General features: G+C 42.1%; 2 protein-coding genes across 2 annotated transcripts; both read right to left on the reverse strand.

The window, feature by feature from the left end:
- Positions 1–517: 517 nt before the first annotated feature.
- Positions 518–14,124, reverse strand: LOC103979799 (AP2-like ethylene-responsive transcription factor CRL5). The gene is made up of 20 exons (XM_065142968.1): positions 13,840–14,124; positions 13,647–13,760; positions 13,148–13,504; positions 12,989–13,062; positions 11,648–11,812; positions 10,535–10,811; positions 6,265–10,437; positions 5,971–6,182; positions 5,757–5,859; positions 4,794–5,674; positions 4,410–4,682; positions 3,666–4,337; positions 2,926–3,541; positions 2,652–2,734; positions 2,460–2,468; positions 2,298–2,386; positions 2,140–2,213; positions 1,999–2,049; positions 1,842–1,918; positions 518–1,523 (listed from the first exon to the last, which is right to left on the reverse strand). Exons 12-20 carry the CDS (start codon positions 3,985–3,987, stop codon positions 886–888), a joined length of 1,959 nt encoding a protein of 652 aa, XP_064999040.1. The 5' UTR covers positions 3,988–4,337; positions 4,410–4,682; positions 4,794–5,674; positions 5,757–5,859; positions 5,971–6,182; positions 6,265–10,437; positions 10,535–10,811; positions 11,648–11,812; positions 12,989–13,062; positions 13,148–13,504; positions 13,647–13,760; positions 13,840–14,124; the 3' UTR covers positions 518–885.
- Positions 14,125–14,242: 118 nt separating this feature from the next.
- Positions 14,243–19,649, reverse strand: LOC135633485 (uncharacterized). The gene is made up of 3 exons (XM_065142969.1): positions 18,905–19,649; positions 16,468–16,655; positions 14,243–15,056 (listed from the first exon to the last, which is right to left on the reverse strand). The coding sequence occupies exons 1-3, from the start codon at positions 19,476–19,478 to the stop codon at positions 14,571–14,573; spliced, it is 1,248 nt and encodes a 415-aa protein (XP_064999041.1). The 5' UTR covers positions 19,479–19,649; the 3' UTR covers positions 14,243–14,570.
- Positions 19,650–19,701: the final 52 nt, after the last annotated feature.

Genomic DNA, 19,701 nt, shown 5'->3' on the forward strand with positions numbered 1-19,701 from the left:
ATGCTTCATGAGGAGACCGTGGAACCCTTTCCACATCAATGCCTCCTCCTTCGGTTCATCCTCGACACGTCGAGAGATCCTTGTTTCCGATTACCAAATCGGCAATAATAGAACAACGAAGGCAGCGGAAGAGAGCAAGAGTTCCGACAGAGAAAGTACACCAAGAACAGCATCATCGACCGTGGAATGTCAACTTGCGTCGAGAGGTTTCGTCGCCTCATCGATGGACAAGTTAAGTCTTCGTGTCAAGCTTTTTAATCCACCCTCGAGCGTACTTCAAGCTGGTCGGTCACCTGTGACAAAGTAAATGTCACTTGTTTATAAAGAGGCTTAGCAGAGCCCCCAGAATCCTATGCCATGCGAAGAAGACCCCTACACCACAGCCACAGCCACAGCCACAGCTGGGTTTCTTCTCCACACCATGATTCGAGAATCTACATACAGCCTTTGGAGAAAGGAAATGGAGAATGTTGGAAGGCAGAGCAAAGGAGAATGTTAGTGATTGCACTCAACAAGGTGGTCAAAAAAGATAAAAACTGCATTGCTTTGAGGCATGGAGCTGCTTTTCATGATGTACTTGGCAAGACCCCAAATCAGAGTAGTAGTAACTAAACATCATCTCACACAGTGACATGTTTTTGTCTTTTGGCCCACTCCCTGCAAAAATCCCTCCACCTATATAGGCCCCAAAGTTAAAGGTGCAAAAGAGGCCACTGACATGTGAGGCAAGGTTGATCCCACAAAGATCATGCATCACCAATCTCTGCTCCCAAACCATCTGAAAGGAATAAAAAAGGGCATCTCCTCGCTTTAGCCGGTGTGAACTTTGCTTTCTGCTGTCACTCCATCATGGACTTTGCATGCTTTGTCGTCGTGAGAGACTGCTTAAACATCATTCCATGCAGCAAATACTGGCATTTGAGACATGGCAATGGTCGGCCTCGGCTGCGCCGGTGGAGCCGATGAACTCATCGGAGTTGGATTGAACTTGGTTGAGGCATTGACGTACATCATGGAGAGACCGGTCCGGTCGGGACTCCCTTCTCTGGAACTGCCCAAGCTGGTCACCAGCGATGATTGGTTTGATAAGTGGGCATTGCTCATCTTCTCCGAATCATCGACTCCTTGCACCGAGCTCCCTGCTTCTACTCCGATCAGGCCATGAAGTGCCGCTGGGAATGTCATGGGGCTCCGATACTCACCACCCATGATCATCGGTTCGTGAGCATGAGATCCGGTGGATGGCGATTTGTGCTGGGCACATTGGTAGAGCACCATCTTCCATCCAGAACCAGCAGTGTTGTTTTCTTCAGTCGGGTCTCGACTAGGGTTTTTTCCTGATGGAGCATCTTTTCCTGCTTCGATTGCCTTGTGTTTCCTGGCAAGTTCTCCCGGAAGCAACGTACTACTTGCCATTATCTTCTCTACATCGTATCTTGTTATATCAAAGTTAGTCACAGCATTCACCCCGCGAAATTTTATCGCAGCAATGTCATATGCTTCAGCTGCTTCCTCCTGAGTACCTGAAAATTCAATCTACACCGTGAGAAGAAGTAGCAGTGCCTGATGAGACAGCAGTGATATCTGATACCGAGTTGAACATTAGGGTTCCAGATTACTTGATACATCAGAAAGAATAATGCACCAAGTCTGGCTTTTGAATCAAGGACTCGGATATAAACTGAAAGCTTCAAAGAGAATCCACCTTGCACGAGTATAACTATGCTTAACAAGCAAAAGAAATCATGCAGCCAGAGGATTTCACGTTTGATGGTTCAAAACATCATATTTAGAAGCAAGGCAAGGTATCAAACATGACCGAACACCAAACAGGAGCTTACTGAAAGTTCCAAGATAAAGATCTTTGTTTCCAGCAACCCTGCCAATTCGAGCTTGCCATCTTCCATGTTGGTGATGCCTGCGGAAAGCCAGTGTTAAGTAATACAAAATGATTAAGCAAAATACATGGCTAGTTCTACTGATAGATTGGGGTTATACCTCGTTACTCCTCGGTATATAGATGCTCCTCGTGAAAATCCGCTGCTTTTTCTGCAATCAATAAGTTAGCAAAATGATTAGATTTCTGAACTATACACACAAATGTATACCGGTGTACAACACAAATCAGAGGAGCTTTACCTTCTCAAGTGGGCGACGTATTCTTGCCTGCTCATGTTCTTCATTTCTTCAAGCTCGTCTCCATAACTTTCCAGCTGCAACAAAACACGGTAAGCAAACACTCAAGATTGCTAGTAATCCAAAGTGTAAAAAAGGTTCCCCGGATTGAAAAATCATACAGGGAAGTTGATGTGTGTTGATGGTCCCCAGTACTTCAATGCAGCCAAGTCATAAGCTCTTGCAGCTTTCTCCTCCGTGTCATAACCCCCTGGGAGAAGCCAAGGTTATAGTGCTTGGTGGTAGCACATCGGAAGAAACCAAATGAAAGATGAGAGGCCTACCTAGATAAACTGTAGGAGAGCATAACCATGGCATTTCCCAAGGCAGGAGCATGACAAACCAGGATTCATATAATCATCAGTCAAGCTTACTCAAAACTCAAGCATTAGCAGTACAATTTCTTTTCTTGTAGTAAAGAACACAGTATGGTTTCATTGAGAATCTTGAGACTTGGATTCGTATGTTCTACTAACCTTGCCTTCCTTTTCTTGTCTGGCCTTCTTTCTTGCAGCTATTGTCCCAAAGATGAGCTTCGTATCTACCTGTCCACCTGTGCCTGATGCAGGAATCACATGTCACAAAATCGCAATAGAAACAAAGTGATACTTTTTCTTTAGTAGAGGTAAAAATACCACCAAATACATGTTTCTCTACGGAGACCTTCAGGGAGAAGAAGATACAAAGTTGCCAAAATCCTATAGAAATGGAAGACCAGAAATATATAGGAATGCGCCATGGAATACTGACCTAGTAACACCTCTGTATTGAGATGTTCTCTGCCCAAATGTATCGATGGACTTCCTGTGAACTGGCTGCTTTTGGCATCCCTTTGCGGGCCTCATCTTCCTCGTTGTATCAAAGGCCATGGGCTCGGTGGTAGAAGAAACCTGTGCTGGAGCCGTCACACAGCTAGACTGAGACCCGGGGCTCATGGACAAGCTCAGGGACTGCAACTCTCCAAACCCAACAGCTCCAATGGAACTGGGGCCGATGCCACCTTCCTCGCCCAGTCCACTGTCGCAAGCGTTATAGTTCCTAGCCACCCAATTTTTTAGACTGGGAATGCCATCCTCCACCATTGTTCCCTCCTCCATCGGTGCTTGATACATATCATGGCTTGCGAGTTCAGAGCACATCCCTCCCTGCAACGGTTGCAAGAAGAGCTGATGATGCTGCTGCCCATGGAGAGCGTCCAGAGAATGGGCTCCGTTGCCTTGAGTCTCCGAGTTTTGGTAGTAGTACATGCTGTCCAAGCTTAACGCCATTGCTTCCCTGTCATAGTTCCCGCAGTGGTGATCGGCCCCCATATTTGGACCACCACCTAAGAAATCTTCTAGTTTTGGAGGCGGAGATGGCACTATTCCTTCCTCACAATGAAGAAAACGGTAAAGAACCATGTCAGGCATTTCCGGAAACAGCTCTCTTGTTTGGAAGTTGGAAGGAGGAGCTTGACAAAGAAAAGATAAAAAAAAGGGTTTGAGACAGACCTTGTTGCTGCGATCTGCTGAGGGCTTCCATGATACATAGAGAGCCATCAGACTTGAGTGGCATGACAGGCAACTGAGAATAGAGTCCTCCATTCTCTCCTTCCCCTCCATAGCAGATCTCGGTGCTGCTCAACTGAGGAGATAGAAAGAGACTGCATGGGACTCCAGAAGAAACACCAGCAGTGGTTGTTTGTGTTTGGTGATGATGGCTCTCATGATGGTTATGATGATGATGATGATGATGGGGCTCTGAAGACACCTCCATGTTCATGCGAGTGGAGAGAGAGAAACCCAACCAGTTGCTGTTGTTCATGGATTTCATCTTCTCCTCACATTGGGCATGTCTCTAGTCATCTACCATCTCCTGTGAAAGGATGAGCTATCGAACTGCTGAGAACACCCACACATCTTATGACGAAAATAGCCGAAACATCATCAGCTCGCCCGTTACCGACACCATATGCGGTGACATTGCAGGGGAGAGGAGAGACACTGGAGGAGAAGACTACAAGTCTCTTTAAACTAGAAAAAGGAAGGAGCTCCACTAAGCAAAAAACTGGATCAATACAACCTCACAGCACGCCATAGGGATCTGTGTACAGAGAAGGACCATGCTTGTGGCTTTTGTTTCCTCCCCCACCTCCCTCTGCTTTTCTTATTGATCCTTAAACCCTGCTAAAACCTTGGTTAAGAGACACAGAGATAAGGTAGCATCATACTCGCAGAGTTGGCCAGGGTAGAAACCTTGAAAGCAATAGAATTAATGGCGGTGCTGTCACTGGAGAAGAGGCCCTTTCCATCTCCTTGCCTTGTGGTAGGAATCAAGGAGGAGGATATTTGCTATGGTAGCCAAAACAAGGTTGCTACTTGCACAGTCTCGTGTCTACGAGAAAGATTGAAAGGGAGGACAACTGTCCAACCAGTCACTCCGGAACAGCAGTACTATCTCTGCATCAGTCTGCAGTGCAATCCAAGGCTACTGATCAAATCTCCTGTCATGCTCCTTCTCCCTTCCTCCTTCAATGTCACAAAAAGATTAGAAGAGAGAGAGAGAGTTTATCCTAAAGATACAACTTTGACGTATAGTGAATTCAAATGTAACTTCTCATACGTATCTTTAGGTAGTACCTGTAGTCAACAGCTGCTTCCAAGTAAAGTGAGATGTGGGTCTTCATGATAAGCTTGATGTATTCCGGGAATGATGAGAGAAGTGCCTAAAAGCACGAAAGAAAAGCTTCTCTGGGATAGGAGAGCATCAATGTACTTAGATCTCTATAGAATACAGTATCTTAAGATAAGTTTGGTCCAGGATTACATCAAGCAAATCATACTGTCATCTCCATCAATCCTTATCAGAACTAAATTACTTGCATAGGAGTGGTAACATGACATTATTCTACAAGTTCATCCTAATGATGCCTCCTCCTTAGCTGGTTTCAGCACTAGGTAGACATTTACACCTGGGACTTTTGGATGCAAGTTGCCAGGTCCCATCGAGCTTCTAATACGAATTCTTAAAAGGAAGCAATGAGCATTGTTCTCATCTCCTTTGTTTCCTGATTGATTTCTTGGGCCCTAGGCTACATGTTGGATGGTGATGTTATTATGCAGGCTATGGAGATTCCGTGGCTTCTATCAAGGCTTTTTTGTTATGCATGCAGATGTGCATGGTGTTCATGGAGACAGATTTTCTAGTGAGAATGATTTGGGATCAGAAAAAAAGTAGATGGGATGAAGATAGAATGGTAAGAGGAATGAGGGGAAGGGAGTTTCAACGTACAGAAATCAATGGCCGTCATCCTTCTCCCCATCGCTTTTCTGATTACTGCAATGATGAGTGCATTCACCAATATGATGCCTCCTAACTTGGAGCAATGTCCCCATCATTCCAAGCCTCCTTCGAACCCCTTTAGCAGGGGATAAATGGTGGAGGTTAATTGGTGTCGTCCTTCTTCGCTCGTGCTTCCTTCGGTCCAAGTTCCTCTCCCTTTCCGAGGATGCAAGTCAAACTACACATACCACATGAAAACAAGGCAAACTGTGAGTCCATAACTAGTCTGAAATAGAAGTAATGTGTGCTAGATGACATACCTCAATGTTGGAGGACAATAGACATGATCACAAAGCAGGAGGCTGTGATCCGTAGCAGTGATGTTGTTTCAGTAATGTGCTTGTATGAAAGACTCCTTTGTTTCTGAAACTTGCAGAAAATAAGGCCTTTGCTTTCAGAAATCAAATGTGTTGGAAAAAGGAAAAGACAACAGAGAGAGACAGAGAGTCAGCAGCCATGACTGCCACTGCTAACCTCTGAGGTTTTGGTCTTCTTAGTTCCATAAAGAACACAGAGGAGCATAATTCGATCACTAGCCATAAACCTTGCGTTCACAGTGTGGAAAATTTTGCATGTAGTATAAGGCTAATCTCTTGACAATCATTTACTGGTTAAGAGTAACTGCGGTACTCAGGGATCTTCTTTCCTGGCTCGGTGGAAAGCTTGATGTGCTCGAACATCAACAGCTACAGTTTCCAACACAGAGGAATGGGCTCGTTAGACTAGTTGTAAACAAGTTTAGCGGGATGATTAATGCACTGTTCATACCATTTAAGCCCGAGAGAGATCTGGCCCTGCTACATATCTGAATAATCCATTCCAAATGAAGAATACTAGATCTCTTGCAACTTGGACAGACTAAATATGACTCAGTCTAAACTCTTGTTTCTTCTTGGTAAACAGTAATTCTTCCAGGGTTTCAGGATGAGAATGTGTTTTAGCAGGATTCAAAGTTCCTGCTATATAACAAATGCATGCATTCTAAAAGATGTATAATCTCTCTAAATATTCCTTAAGGTTGCTATCAGTAAAGACTTCCACCTACATAAACAGCCAAGCAAATGGGTGCTAAGGAACAGGCACAGTTGTCCCCTGCAGCTGGCGTTTAGAGCTTGATGACTTCCACTCTCCTACTGGTAAAGCCATCCGGCGTTGGTTCCTTTCGAAAAGTCAACCACATGATATTTACACGTAAATCAAGACAAGCTCAAGCACACCATTAATTTGAACTGTGAAACAAATGCTCCCCCAGTACAGAATGCTTTGGAAGCTGCCATGCCCGGCAAAGGTGGGATTATTATGAGGATAATAGCATGGGACGACCAGGGAAGAGGGAGCCCCTTGTCTCGGCTAACCAGCTATTTAATCTTGTCAGGCTTGGAAAGTTCAAGAAAGCAAGGGTTTTAATTGAGATCCGTCTGTGATGCCCCTTTTCACAGTGGCCCTCAGGTAAATGGCAAGGCGAGTGTATAAATAATCTCTGTTGGCACATGCATCCACACGTGTGGTTCTTGTTCCTTACACGTGAGCTGGCACAGAGGACTGAGGAGTGAGGACAACATAGTGGCATTGGCATTGGTGATGCCATTGCGCAGAAGGTTTGCAGATGAAAGATATAAAAGACTGTCAGTGTAAAGGTTAGCATACTTATCTCCTGTCTTATCTACAGGTAAAGCAGATGATGGAAGGGCAAACAGGATGGAGAAGTAACTGGTTGACACATCTCCCTGTTTATTACTATCGACATCTTCTGGCCCCAGACACACTACTACTGAGATTGACTAAATCCATCTTCTACCTGTGTCCAGTAAGTGTATCATTTTCTGGCTCCATGCTTCTCTGTTAACATAATCTTACTATCTTCATGTATGTCTGTAAAGCTTTTCATTCAACCTACCAAAAAGTCATTTACCCCAACAACTCTATGTGTGTGCTACTTTGCCAAAGTTGATAGGTGTGGTCTCCCCTCCTCCTTTTGCACTGTCCCTGAGCATGCGCAAACTTAATCATTCTATAGCAACATTTAGCTTTCACAGAGCAGAAGAGATTGTCTCTCATTCTGTGTCATGCCCGAGGGAGGATACAAAGCACAGGCTCGGCCATTTCCTTCTTTGGATGGAACGCTTAGGCCTGGACATTTAAGGTCTGAGGAGATGTGGTACATCACCACCCTCGAGGAAAGCAACAGCCTCACTTGATACAGTGGTTTCAGAGGAAAGGAACACCAATGAACTAGGCCAGTTAAAAAGCTCAAGAGACAAAGGTCAGTGGTGGTGAGGTATAAAACCCAAAAATAATAATAATAATAATAAAGGAGAAGCTATGTGGGAGCTCCAACCATCAGCCAAGAAGGACGAACCCATCTGTCCCCCCTTACCGTGAAATGATAAAGTGGAATTTAGTACCAAGATACTACAGTCCAAACTAATGACTTTGACAATTCATAAGGCACCTGCTCATGCTCTCCAACTTTATCTTAGTTGAATAAAAACGAGCAACCAAGAATGTTTGAGACCATACTGCTACATAATGAAGTAAAACTTATCTGCAAGATTTGTTTTATTAGGGATATTCCGGCCTTCAGCATAACATCAATGTGCTCTTTTTAAATGAAAAGGCTTGAATTAGCGTTGCTAATGAAAAAAGAAGAGCCGCCTAGCAATCTCTTATGTTAAGTACTGAACACAATAGTGTATCACAGGACTCTTTCACTCCACTTATTGTGCTCTTATTGCGCAAACTAAGAAAAGAAACATTAGGAGAAGCTAAAGCTGGTTTTGTGCAAGCTGCTGCCACTGCACAATAACAATGCTATTTATTGTGGTGCTTATCTTTCACAAGGGAAACAGGAAATCTAAACAAAATCCAAGCAAGATCCCCTACAAGAATAGCAGTTAGCCTAAAGGTACAGAGCAAGGAGGCCTATTTGAATAGCAACCGAATGGAGGTGACAACAGCCCGGTGCGTAAGACAAGTCAATGAGAGAGAGACGCAAGCTCACATGACATTCCACTTTCCAGTAAACTCCAAATCCCAATTAAAGTTCTCACTATAGCCTCATACTGACTCTCTGCATCAAGCCATCTTCCTGCCCGGACCCAAGTTTCAAGTTCTCTCTCTCTCTAAAAACATGTGAGATTATGCACTGAAATGTCAATGTCCTCATCACCTTTGATGCACTTCTGTGGTTGCTTCCATCCCATATGCTCATAGAAGTAAAGATATAATGGTCAAGTCATCATCTTTAGGTGCTTGGTCCCCTGTTTAGGCACCTGCCCTCATTATCGATGTGTGATGGGAAAGAGGAGACAGACATGGGGGGCCTCAAGGAGTCCTGCATGGGTCTCCCCACCAACAGTGGGGAGAGGTAATAAAGCCAAGCCAAGCACAGGAGGGTGGGAAGACATTAAGACAAACACCCAAACTGAACAATGGCCACAAGGGCTATATCTACAGTGTCAGGGCTACTGCTTGTGGTCCTTGCATCAGTCCTCTCGCTCGTTGGGGTCCTTCTCAAAGTTCAAATGGGTGTGAGCGTGCCTCCACATTTCCATCTGTTCTTTTGTGATTAAAGAAGCCTGGATTGAGGACAGAGCCTTCAATGCCCAAATTGTTGTCTTTAGGGCCTCACTGCAGGTAAAGCTGCAAAGATGTTTGCTTTACCATATTCTCTTTTTCGTTTTTCTTGTATGCAGATTATCTAGGCCTTCGAGTCCGCCATCTGACTGAAGAAATGCTAGTGGTCAGGACATTCGGTGAATCTAAGTTGTGATCTAGTGTGGGACCTTGGTTCTGCCACCATGGCGACTCACACTAAATACTGCAATGCCTTCGGATCTATGTATCTATCTCTGTCTCTCTCTCTCTCTCTCTCTCTCTCGCTCGTGGGCCTTGCTCCTTCAATCAAGCCTTCTTGGTTCTCGGCCTCCATTTGATCGAAATTTGGATCCAGAATCCCACTTGACAACATCTAACAGTAAGCTTCCTTTCGTATATCAGTATATGTTCTTCTACGTAAAGACATCTTTTTAATGGCAGACAGGCCTCTCTCTCTCTCATTTAAGGTGCATAGTGAAGCAGCAGAAATGACTAAGATGATGGAGTGATGCATGAAGACATGCAGACCAACCTTTTGTGTGCATGAGACGAAAGCCTCAGTTAGGGCGGAAATGACCCGGCGTCACTTCCGGGTGCATCGTGGGGTCCCGGAAGATCTCTCCCGGAGGCCACTGCAGCCTAGCCTAGGAAGGGATGTAACCCAAACAAGTAGCAGCTAAGGATATGATGTCATGGCATGATCTGATGGAACTGAGACAGCAACCAAACGAGCGAGCAAACATCGATTTGGAACAAAAAGAAGCTAAGATAGAAAACAGATGATGCTTTGGGGTATATAAATAACATGACTAGATGAAAAAAAGAGTTACTAAACCACAGATGGAAACAAAATCACATAGAGAGAAAGATTAGCCAATCAGAGCATTAATTAATGATCAGAGAATAACAACGAGATTTAAACATTCTCTTTGTATTTCCCAGTTTGTAATGTAATAATGGATACACAAATATTTTACTCACATAAACTTTTGAATCTAAACACACAAGAATGTACAATCAATTGAGTAAAAAACAAAAAAGAGTAATATAAAAATTATATACACATAACAGTCCACAGATGGACTCCGTTACATGCAATCATTGCAACCAAGGTCTTGGCCATCAAGTGAATAATCATCTTATACAAGACTCAGGATGGCGATGATGTTGCACCTATCAGCGGAGATCAAGGCGTGGACTGTAACGATGATGCACCAAAACCAAACCACTATGGACGTTCTTGAAGGGTCACACTGGAGCTAGATTGACAGAATGACAGCTACCATCAGGCAGAGTCCTCCCAAGCAGAGCCCAGGCTCGGTGTGGAGAGAATCCCATGGCGACCTACACGAAGGCTAGGCTTTAACTTTGGTACGAGGTCTTTCATGCAATCTCGGCAGCGGCAGGAGAGACAAGAGTCCAGAGACTCCCTACTACCTACCTGCAGCTTCTCGTCGTCCACCGTGAACTGACAGCTGACAAGATGCTGCAACACCAACAACGCCGATGGGCATCCAACTGCAGGCAGATCCTTCTTCAAGGATCTACTTTGATGAGCTCCCCCCCTCAGATTGTACAGTTGACTATCATTGCAAAGAGTGATGTGATTTAGCTGTGAAGTTCTCAATGAAGTTGGCTGGATAACTAACTTATCCTAGCGAATAGGAGAAGTCAGATTTTGGAAAGTCATGTGCCCTGCTCTCTCCAAACAAGGACACCTACGAAGTTTATCACAAAAGAAAAAAAGGGGTAAGAATCCTAGATGTGATCGACAGTTCAGATGATTTAGATAAATCAAGTTGTTCCATAGAGAAAGACAGAGAGAGAGAGAGAGAGAGAGAGAGAGAGAGAGAGAGATTCAACAAATAAAGCATTGCAGAGGCCACCTCTTCCTTAAGTTACAATTACATGAGAAATCTACTGAAAAACCAACAATGTGGCACTAAGCTACAAAACCATATTGGTTGGGGCTGCGGGCGACACTAAACCTTCTTGTTCTATTCACAAGAGTTTCAAGTCAAAGCATATGACGAGTTGAGTAAAATTATTTCTTAACTTAACTTATTCGTTTATTTTATAAAAGAAACTAATAAGCTGGATCGGCCACGACCACTTGCCACACATACCCACCCAAGAATATCATCTATGAACCTGTCCTATCTGTTGAAATACACATTAGTACACCATTTTCAAGCCTCTCATAACTATTTTAATTCGCAAGAATTAATGTTCTCAGTTGACTAGAATAAAGAAACATCCTAAAGAAAACTATGCATGCGCAAGTTTCCAACCCATTTCATCTTTTGAACTGTATTATATTTGAAAAGATCACGCAACATATTTCGATCATTCTTCATCAAATTTCATCTTTTGTGACCGGTTGGAGACTTCAATCAAGCTTGGGTGTTGATAACAATATGGTAAAACATATACATAACAATGAAACTCAATTGCACTTATGAGCAGTAAAAGATTAATTGAAGCTAAAATATTATCGATACTTTTTTTTTCTAAAGCAGCTTATTGAACAAAATAACAAAAATAGAATAATTACCTCAAAATGTTCCACGTAGGCTCTCCACACTTGTAGACATCGTTCTGCTTGTTCCGTTTACTCAGAAGGCGATTGAAATTAAAAAAGCTCCATGCAATCAGCGAGTATTTCTGATGGCTGTCAACATGAATTTAGATGGCACAATAATGACCTGATATTGCAATCCTGGACAACACATCAGGAAGACGGTATATAAGTACTCTCCATAGACCATTTACAAAGGGAACACTAGAAAAAAGTTACTGAAAAAAATTGAAAGAGAACAAGAAATAAAATCATCCTATTATGATTTCTTTTGGAATAATTCTCAGAAACTCAGAGATGAATTTGACAGGAATTTGGATTATTAGCTTCATATTATCTTACTATTACAACAATTTTATGTTATTGACATATCATTGTCATTTCCATTGCTGCCAACAAAGAATTAGCTATGAAGTGCATCACAAGATCAAAATGACTCCACAGAAGACTACATATAACCTCTATAATGAGTTATCAACCCGATGCCAATACTCTAAAGTTGATGTTGCATCCAAATAAAAGTAAACCTAGGACCTAAGAAAGAGATGGGCCTGCACTAAATCTAATAGCTAGATTGCATGCAAAAATATTTACTTTAATGGTTATAGTCTAAACTCATAGATGAAGCAACCTCCAAAATTCTTGTAGCTTTGGAATTCACTTTCTTAAAGGAAGAAATAAACTGATATCAAACAGATTAAAGAACAGAGAAACCTGGCACTTTAATGCAAAGCACTGGCATGGTCATCGGTCAATCAACATAGTAACTCTTTATTGCAATTGATTTTAACATGATTCTGTTGAAGAATCTGAAGAGTATAGAAGTCCCCTATAGAAAATAAGCTAACCATTATTCTTCTTAGTGGTCACTGCAGACCAAAGTCCAAACCGATTGCTATCTTATGCTGTATTGAGCCTAGTAGACTTGAAATAAACACAGAACATACTCAGTGCAACTTATGCTGAGTTACAAGACATTGGAGTCAACATATATTGCTACTACATTACATATAGACGACTTGTGCAAGTTTGAAGCCGGTTTTCCAATCTTTTAGCGGCTGACAATCTCATTTAGCACATGAACTATCTAACAGACTTCATTTATAGGAAGACGACTGCTCAAGTCAATCTCATGAAAAATGTTCCTAAATCTCTAAAGATTAACAAATTCATTCAGAGATCCCTCTCCTCAAGTTCTTCAGAAATATGGTTTGTCCAGAGATTGCATCCAATCTATGAAGAACAACACAAACCACTCCATGAGCTACTCGCTATTAAATCATATAAAAGACCTTTCAGAGAGGAAACGATACTTACAGGACTGACAATCGCCCAAGAACTGAATCCCACGTTGGACGAACCATCGGCTTCTCTTCCATCGTCCTCATTACCTACAAGAAAGTAGGCGCTCAAAATAAACCTGCCAAAACATCATTTCATGGACCCTCAGACAACTGAGAAAACGACTTGCTAAACCTGCGGGAAAAGGGCAGGCCGTCCGCAACCACCCGAAATCAAGAATAGGCAACCCACGGCTGAACCTCCGACGACCCACATGACAGAAACGCGAATGCTTTGCTCAGAATCACCGAATTAGGAAGAGGAATAGGGTTCGGAATCGGCGAACGCTGAGCCCGAGTCACGAAATTTGAGGAAGCCCGGGGAGTTCTCGAACCGGGTGACGCCACCGAGGTGGACATCATCACCGCCGAAAAGATCGAAGGTTGGCTGAAGGGGCGGCCTCCATCATGTTGGGCTCGCAGAAGAGGGGAGGAAGAAGCACCAGTTCAATTGGGCTTTGGCCCATCAAGAATACTAACTTATTTGCCGCAGCTTGATGATTAAACAACTCATCATTTACAATACAGACATACATCTAAAGATTTTTTTAGATATTAAAATGTCATTTATTGCACAATCCCAAAATATAAGAACACGTAACTATGCTTTTTCGTCTATTGAAACTGATGTTTACCTGTTTGACATGATCATATTCTCGATCAATAGGAGGTCGACGGCGGCTTGGATGCTGACTTGATGAGCAGATCGTAGACCACCGAGTTACCGTAGCTCAGGTCGAAGACGTAATCTGAGGAAAACAAGAAGCAGCAGATATAGGGTAAGAGGCATCAAAAAGGTGGCAACGACGGCAGACGAGAGGGTTTTACGGTAGGCAAAGACGACGCCGGGGACCGGGCTCCCGAGATACGGTTGTCCTGGACCCTCCAGTACCGCTCTCCTGCCGGATCTCCGGCGTGGAGGAGCGAAAGCGTATGTCGACTGAGATCTTCGCCATGGGCGTCGGCGGCAAGGAGAGAGAGAGAGTGGTGGGGAACGCGGAAAGCTTAGGAGGGAGGGCATGCTTTCGCGGGCACGAATAAAAGGGTGGAATGAAGTGGGCCGGAGCCATAGATTGACCGGAGGGAGGCTATTGAGCCCAAAGCTGCCTCAGCATATATGGGCCTTAAGGCCCATGTCGGACTTGTTCTTGCTCATCCCTCGTATTGCCAAGTTACTGTTTGCAATTTTCATTTCTGATTATTGACTCTCGATATCATATACACATTAAGATCAGCAAAGAAATAGTTCGATGAGTAGATAAAATAAGGATATTACAACATGTCTTCATATCATATCATGAAATTGAACCCCTTGATTAGGACAAACCTAATACCGTTTGACATTACATCATGACAGCAGCAGTAGTTTTCAGAATGGCACATTTGACACTTTACAAGGGGAAAGAACCAGTGGGTTATATATATATATCTACACTACAATCGCAAAATGCCAACAGATAAATTGCAGTCCAACATACACCATAAAATTCTCATCAAGGGACAGAGAACAAGTACATCCACATAGTACCAGACTGCCAAATCATCTTAGTCCTGAACCCTCATTTTTTTAGGGCCTTTGGTGCACTTCTATCATCCTCTTCCTCTAGATCACTAAACGAGACGTCCTCGTCATTGCCTATAGGAATGCTGGTGCTTCCTGAGATGCCCATTTCTTCTGTTTCATCTTCCAACCAATCATCCCCATCCTCGTCGAACCTCTCAATGGAGACCTTTGATGCATCACTGTGATCCTTCTGCAGCTGTCTTGGTGGCTCTTCTTCGATGACAGACTTATCAATGACTTCTACCTCAGTTGTTTGGATTGGGTGTTTTTCGGTCACGGGGTCAGTGATTGGCACAGAAATAACTTCCTTTGCTTGGGATGGTGAAGTTTCATACAAATCCTTTAGTTCTGTGACCTTCACTTCGGATTGAACTGAGGTATCATCTATTTTCCTGTTGGAAACATCAACTTCAGGCCTCTCTGCTTCTGCAATATCTTGATTCTGCAACTTCTGGAACAGCAATGCTCTGGCTTCCGCAACCTGCACAAAGATAGAATGGATCATTTAGACCTAACAATTTTCAACAGCTTTGATAGCAAAGTCTGGAAGTGGATGCAAACATGTTACTCCAACTTTTGAAGTTAAGTATGTCGGTAAATTGTAGACTTTTACAAATTCATTCAGGGGGCAAGAATCCTGTGAACCACATGTATAAACCAAATCTTATCAATTCCACCATTGAAACAATAATTATTCAAACTGTACTAACATTACCTAAGCTTAATCTTGATTTAAAATATTTCCTAAGATAATTCAAAATACTCATCGCATCCATGCTGTTTCCATGTTGGACACCAACAGTTACTGGATACATCTTAACACATGCCAGGTAGTACAATCATTTTTAGGACCCATGTACCATTTGTATTAATTTAATATGTATATATGTATATGTATATGTATATACGTATATACATATACATATATGCATATACATATATACATATATATAATGTCTATGCTTCCTTGTCTCTTTTGGTAAAAATCCAAAACTCCACAAAGCGTACCTTTGTAAACAAAAACTTAAGACTTGAATTCATAAATTGCAAAAGACATACGGTCTAAGGGAGTTAGAATACTCTACAATATATAGATAATAGAAGGGCTCCAATTCTCACATCTCAACAGCCCAATGATCCTATCATTACATCTCTTTGTTACTTGTACTCAAAACTGGGTAAGTAGATCCCAAGATGATAAGTGGGGCTAATGCCGTAACTTATCCAAGTCTTTTTATTTTTTTCTAGCACAAGAATGTTGATAGCATCTTCATATCAAGGTCCATATGCTACTTGATTGCCCAGTTGCTCCAAGTATTTCAATGTTGTTACAAAGCATAGAGTTGTGTTAGCATCAGCTGTCAAGACAAGGCACTAACAGAAATCCTTGTGGATCCATGCGAGCTATAAAAGGTGAGGTATATATGTCAGACAAAGAAGGACTTTGTGCAGACCAATGATGCATGATGTACCTTGCTTTGACTATTTCACCCAGTCCACTGATCGTAATAGTTTATAATTAATCATTAATGTTAAATCACAATCTATTTACCATGATTATGATCTCTGAATGCAAATCATTTCAAGAATGAAACTAGAAATTGAAGATTGGTAGCAAATGTTATAACCAACACTAGGTGAGTACATATTTGTTTCTGCAATTCGAAGACTTCAAAGAAATTCATGGAAGGCCTAAATGCTAGCTCACCAAAATTTTCATTTTTCAGCAATCATGTTTAGGCATCTAAACCTAGAATCTGAGCCAAACTTACATCAGAAGAAGTCATTTTACCAGGGCATTTCCTTTGAAGTTCTATATACCAAAGAGCATACTGATGGCGAGTTATTAAGTAAAACAGTCAAAGAGAACAGCTTTGAGCAAGATAACAGACCTGAGGTGTTGAGAGCAGTTCGGCATCATGCTTACTGAGTCTAGGGTGCAAAAGGACAAAATAAATTTTCCAAAAGCAGCCCTCACTCATATGACTTGGGCAAAGTTCAATCCTCAAAGCAGCTAATCTTGGTGCAAGTCTTTCGACAGCCAATGCATGTTCTTGTTGGGCATCAGACATGTCAAAATCTGGGAAATGAGATAAATATAAAAAGCCAAACAAGCTAGAAGAAAGTTATCCATAAGTGATGACTGCCCATTCTCAAAGAAACAAGCCCAGAAAGAACATAAATATGAACCAACTCAAAAATCATATTAGAAATTCAGAACTTCAATAAGCAACAACTTCAAAGGCAAATATAAATTCAATAGATTACAACTTTTCAGAATTCTGTAAAGGCATAAAAAAGTTATAAATTAAATGGAAAGCACTATAAGTGATTGTCAATTCTATGAGGAAGTACTGTACCACCTCTCCATTGATCACTTCCTGAAGAAAAAGAGTAAAAGATGTAATTTTATGCCTCTTAAAGTTCTCAAAGTACATAGAGCCTTATAAAAAAGTGGTAAAGAAGATACGCAATGGTCATGAAACAAAGTAATATAGAGGTAAACATGCTATTCAAAAACCACATTAAGCTAGCTGAGCTAAAAGAAGGTCCTATCGATGTTACTTCCAGTCAGGCAGGCTACTTCCTAAGCAGTACAAACTCTCAAGATGCCCACTATGATTTTGTTGATCACCATGTGAAACATAAAATTATGCATATATGATTTGATTATACATTATAGTGCTTGATCTAAGCTAACAGTACTATTTTGGATCTAGTTTGGTCTCAGAGTCATATGATATACACTCCTAATGCTTTAAACTTTCCTGTGAATCCCATAAAATAAAGTGTATAACTAAAAAAGATGAAGCCACTATGCAAAAGTTTCCTTGCTTGAGGAATTAGAGTAGGTGAATTAGTTAACCTACATTGCCATGCTATTTGGCTATATTGCACAGACATTCTTGCCAAAATGGTTCAGAGATTGAACTTGGTAGCAAAATGTAATCATTTGAACATGTTGTCTGCATGGACAAGATCTTTTGATGTAGCCCAAAGTCCAGAACTTAATTATATTGAGGGAATAAGGCAATGGGCATATCTATCAATATCATATCAGTGATAGGGATGACCAAGTGAAATTGGGATATCCTTCCCCCTGGTTCATAGACCTAAAAACTAAAGACAATGAACATAGTTAAATTTCCTCTGTGATCCAAAGAAAGGGATCTTAAGAATAATTCATTTACAATTCTTACAACATAGAAAAAGACTTTTTTTGGTATGTAGTAAAACTTGAATTAGCATAAAAACCCTTCAGCTGTAACAATCAACAGATTTATAAGCTGAAATGACGGAAGTTATTTAGTAGTGCATCTAATATGTTGAATATGACTAGATTGGTTCTTAAAAAGCTCACAATTTAATAATTTTAAAAAATAAAAAAGGGTCAGATATTTTAGAAGACATCTAAGTGCAATACTAGATAAAACAAGGTTGTTAAATAAACAGTTATGTATTGGTCGACAGGAAGTACCCAGAAAGAAGGCTTGCATACACGGGGAACAATACTGATGCAGACAAGAAATTAGAATTAGGTAGTGACAAAAGAATATCTTAGACTTTATCTATCATGATTATAGTATCCGTTTTTAAACTAGGTGCACATCAGAAATCTATATTACCTTTCAAGAGCCATTCCACATCAACTTTCCTGGTGAATACTCTTCATCACGTGAAATTATAAAGAATTAAACATTACTAGCAGAATCTAGAATATTTTCTCATTCTCAATTGCGAAAGGCAGATCAAGCCAAAATGTACAAAAAAGAAAAAAAATGTTATCCTGTTCTGTAGTAACTTCCTATTACTTCATGAAGCAAAAAGTTAGTTGAAATAGTATCTAGACCTAATTCGATTTGTATCAAGTCAAAGAGGAGAAGTGGGAATTTTAAGAAGAAACTATGAGTCCCTCATATTAATTTCTGCTACAACACGTCAAGACCCAAGGTTTCAGCCTCGACGAACAACATTCACCGTAAATGTCTAACTGCATTTCTGTGGATGGACACAACAGAATTGAAAGCGCAATTAAAATTTTACTCTATTGGATCTGATGGAAAACAACAGGTGAGACCGTCATGGTTCGATCCATGCAAATAAGTTCCCCTAGTATTTTCTGTTAGTAGATCCCACAGGATAAGGTTTTTATGAAACATTACAGACACCAATATTAAATTCATCAACAAATTTGAACTATTAGATGGCGTAAACAATCATATCTGGTTTCTAAATGACTGAAAGATTGTACAAAAGAAATTGGGAATAGAAAACAATACCAGTTAAATCTATATTAGGTCAATGAGGTAGCAAGAAAGGAAGACAAACCATCAGATTCTTCGTCATCGGGCAACAAGGGGAAATCCAACCAGGTCTCCGGATGCATGGAGATGTTCCTAACGAAGGCCATCACCTCCTCCGTGACGCCAATAGCATTAGTGCGGTACTTGCTCTCCGATCCTTCTTCGTCCTCTGCATCCCAATCTTCCCCGTCCCCGGGTCCCAACGGGAGGAACGTGGACGCGATCTTGGAGAACTCCGATACCGCCTTGGAGCTGGAGAGCCTGGAGATCCCGGACCTGAATCTGCCGCCGATCTCGGCAAGGTCGCTCCGGAATCCAGCGAATGCGAGGGCATCGGAGTCCTCGACCGGGTCAGCGTCGCCGCCGGAGGCGGCTGAGGAGGGGGGAGGGGCCAGGAAGGAGGCAACGCCGCGGAATCGGCGGGACAGGGCTTCGGTGATCTCGGAGAGATCTTCCTTGACGCCGCGACTGGGGTCGCCGTCCTCTCCGTCACGGGGACTAAGCGACGACGCCGACTCCGCCCTCTGCGTCACATCCGTCTCGCCATCGTCGCGATCGGCCATCAGCGTGCTCGCGAAAGACCTCGCTAGCCACGACATGGCGTCGATTTTCGATCAACCTCTTCTTCCTCTTCTCCTCCTTTTCTCTGGATCTTGATGTGCGAGCGCACTCGAAAGCCGCGAGGGTTGGGTTTGGTAGGCACGTGACTCCGCGAAGCACCGGCTGTTAACTCACGTGTTGCTGTTGTCTCATCTCTTCTCTCAGGCAAGCAAGGAATCGATGGCACATCACGCGCACATACATATATATATATATATATAT

Source organism: Musa acuminata, chromosome BXJ3-3 (assembly GCF_036884655.1).
Source record: "Musa acuminata AAA Group cultivar baxijiao chromosome BXJ3-3, Cavendish_Baxijiao_AAA, whole genome shotgun sequence".
NCBI classification, from domain to species: Eukaryota; Viridiplantae; Streptophyta; class Magnoliopsida; order Zingiberales; family Musaceae; genus Musa; species Musa acuminata.

Coding starts and splice junctions, on each gene's coding strand:
- LOC135633485 (XM_065142969.1), bottom strand. CDS start 19,478: ATGTCGTGGCTAGCGAGGTCTTTCGCGAGCACGCTGATGGCCGATCGC. Junction 16,656..18,904: donor CGATGACGAAGAATCTGATG/GTTTGTCTTCCT, acceptor CTCATTTCCCAG/ATTTTGACATGTCTGATGCC. Junction 15,057..16,467: donor AACTGCTCTCAACACCTCAG/GTCTGTTATCTT, acceptor ATCTTTGTGCAG/GTTGCGGAAGCCAGAGCATT.
- LOC103979799 (XM_065142968.1), bottom strand. CDS start 3,987: ATGAAATCCATGAACAACAGCAACTGGTTGGGTTTCTCTCTCTCCACT. Junction 2,735..2,925: donor CAATACAGAGGTGTTACTAG/GTCAGTATTCCA, acceptor TTCCTGCATCAG/GCACAGGTGGACAGGTAGAT. Junction 1,524..1,841: donor TCTTTATCTTGGAACTTTCA/GTAAGCTCCTGT, acceptor TTGAATTTTCAG/GTACTCAGGAGGAAGCAGCT.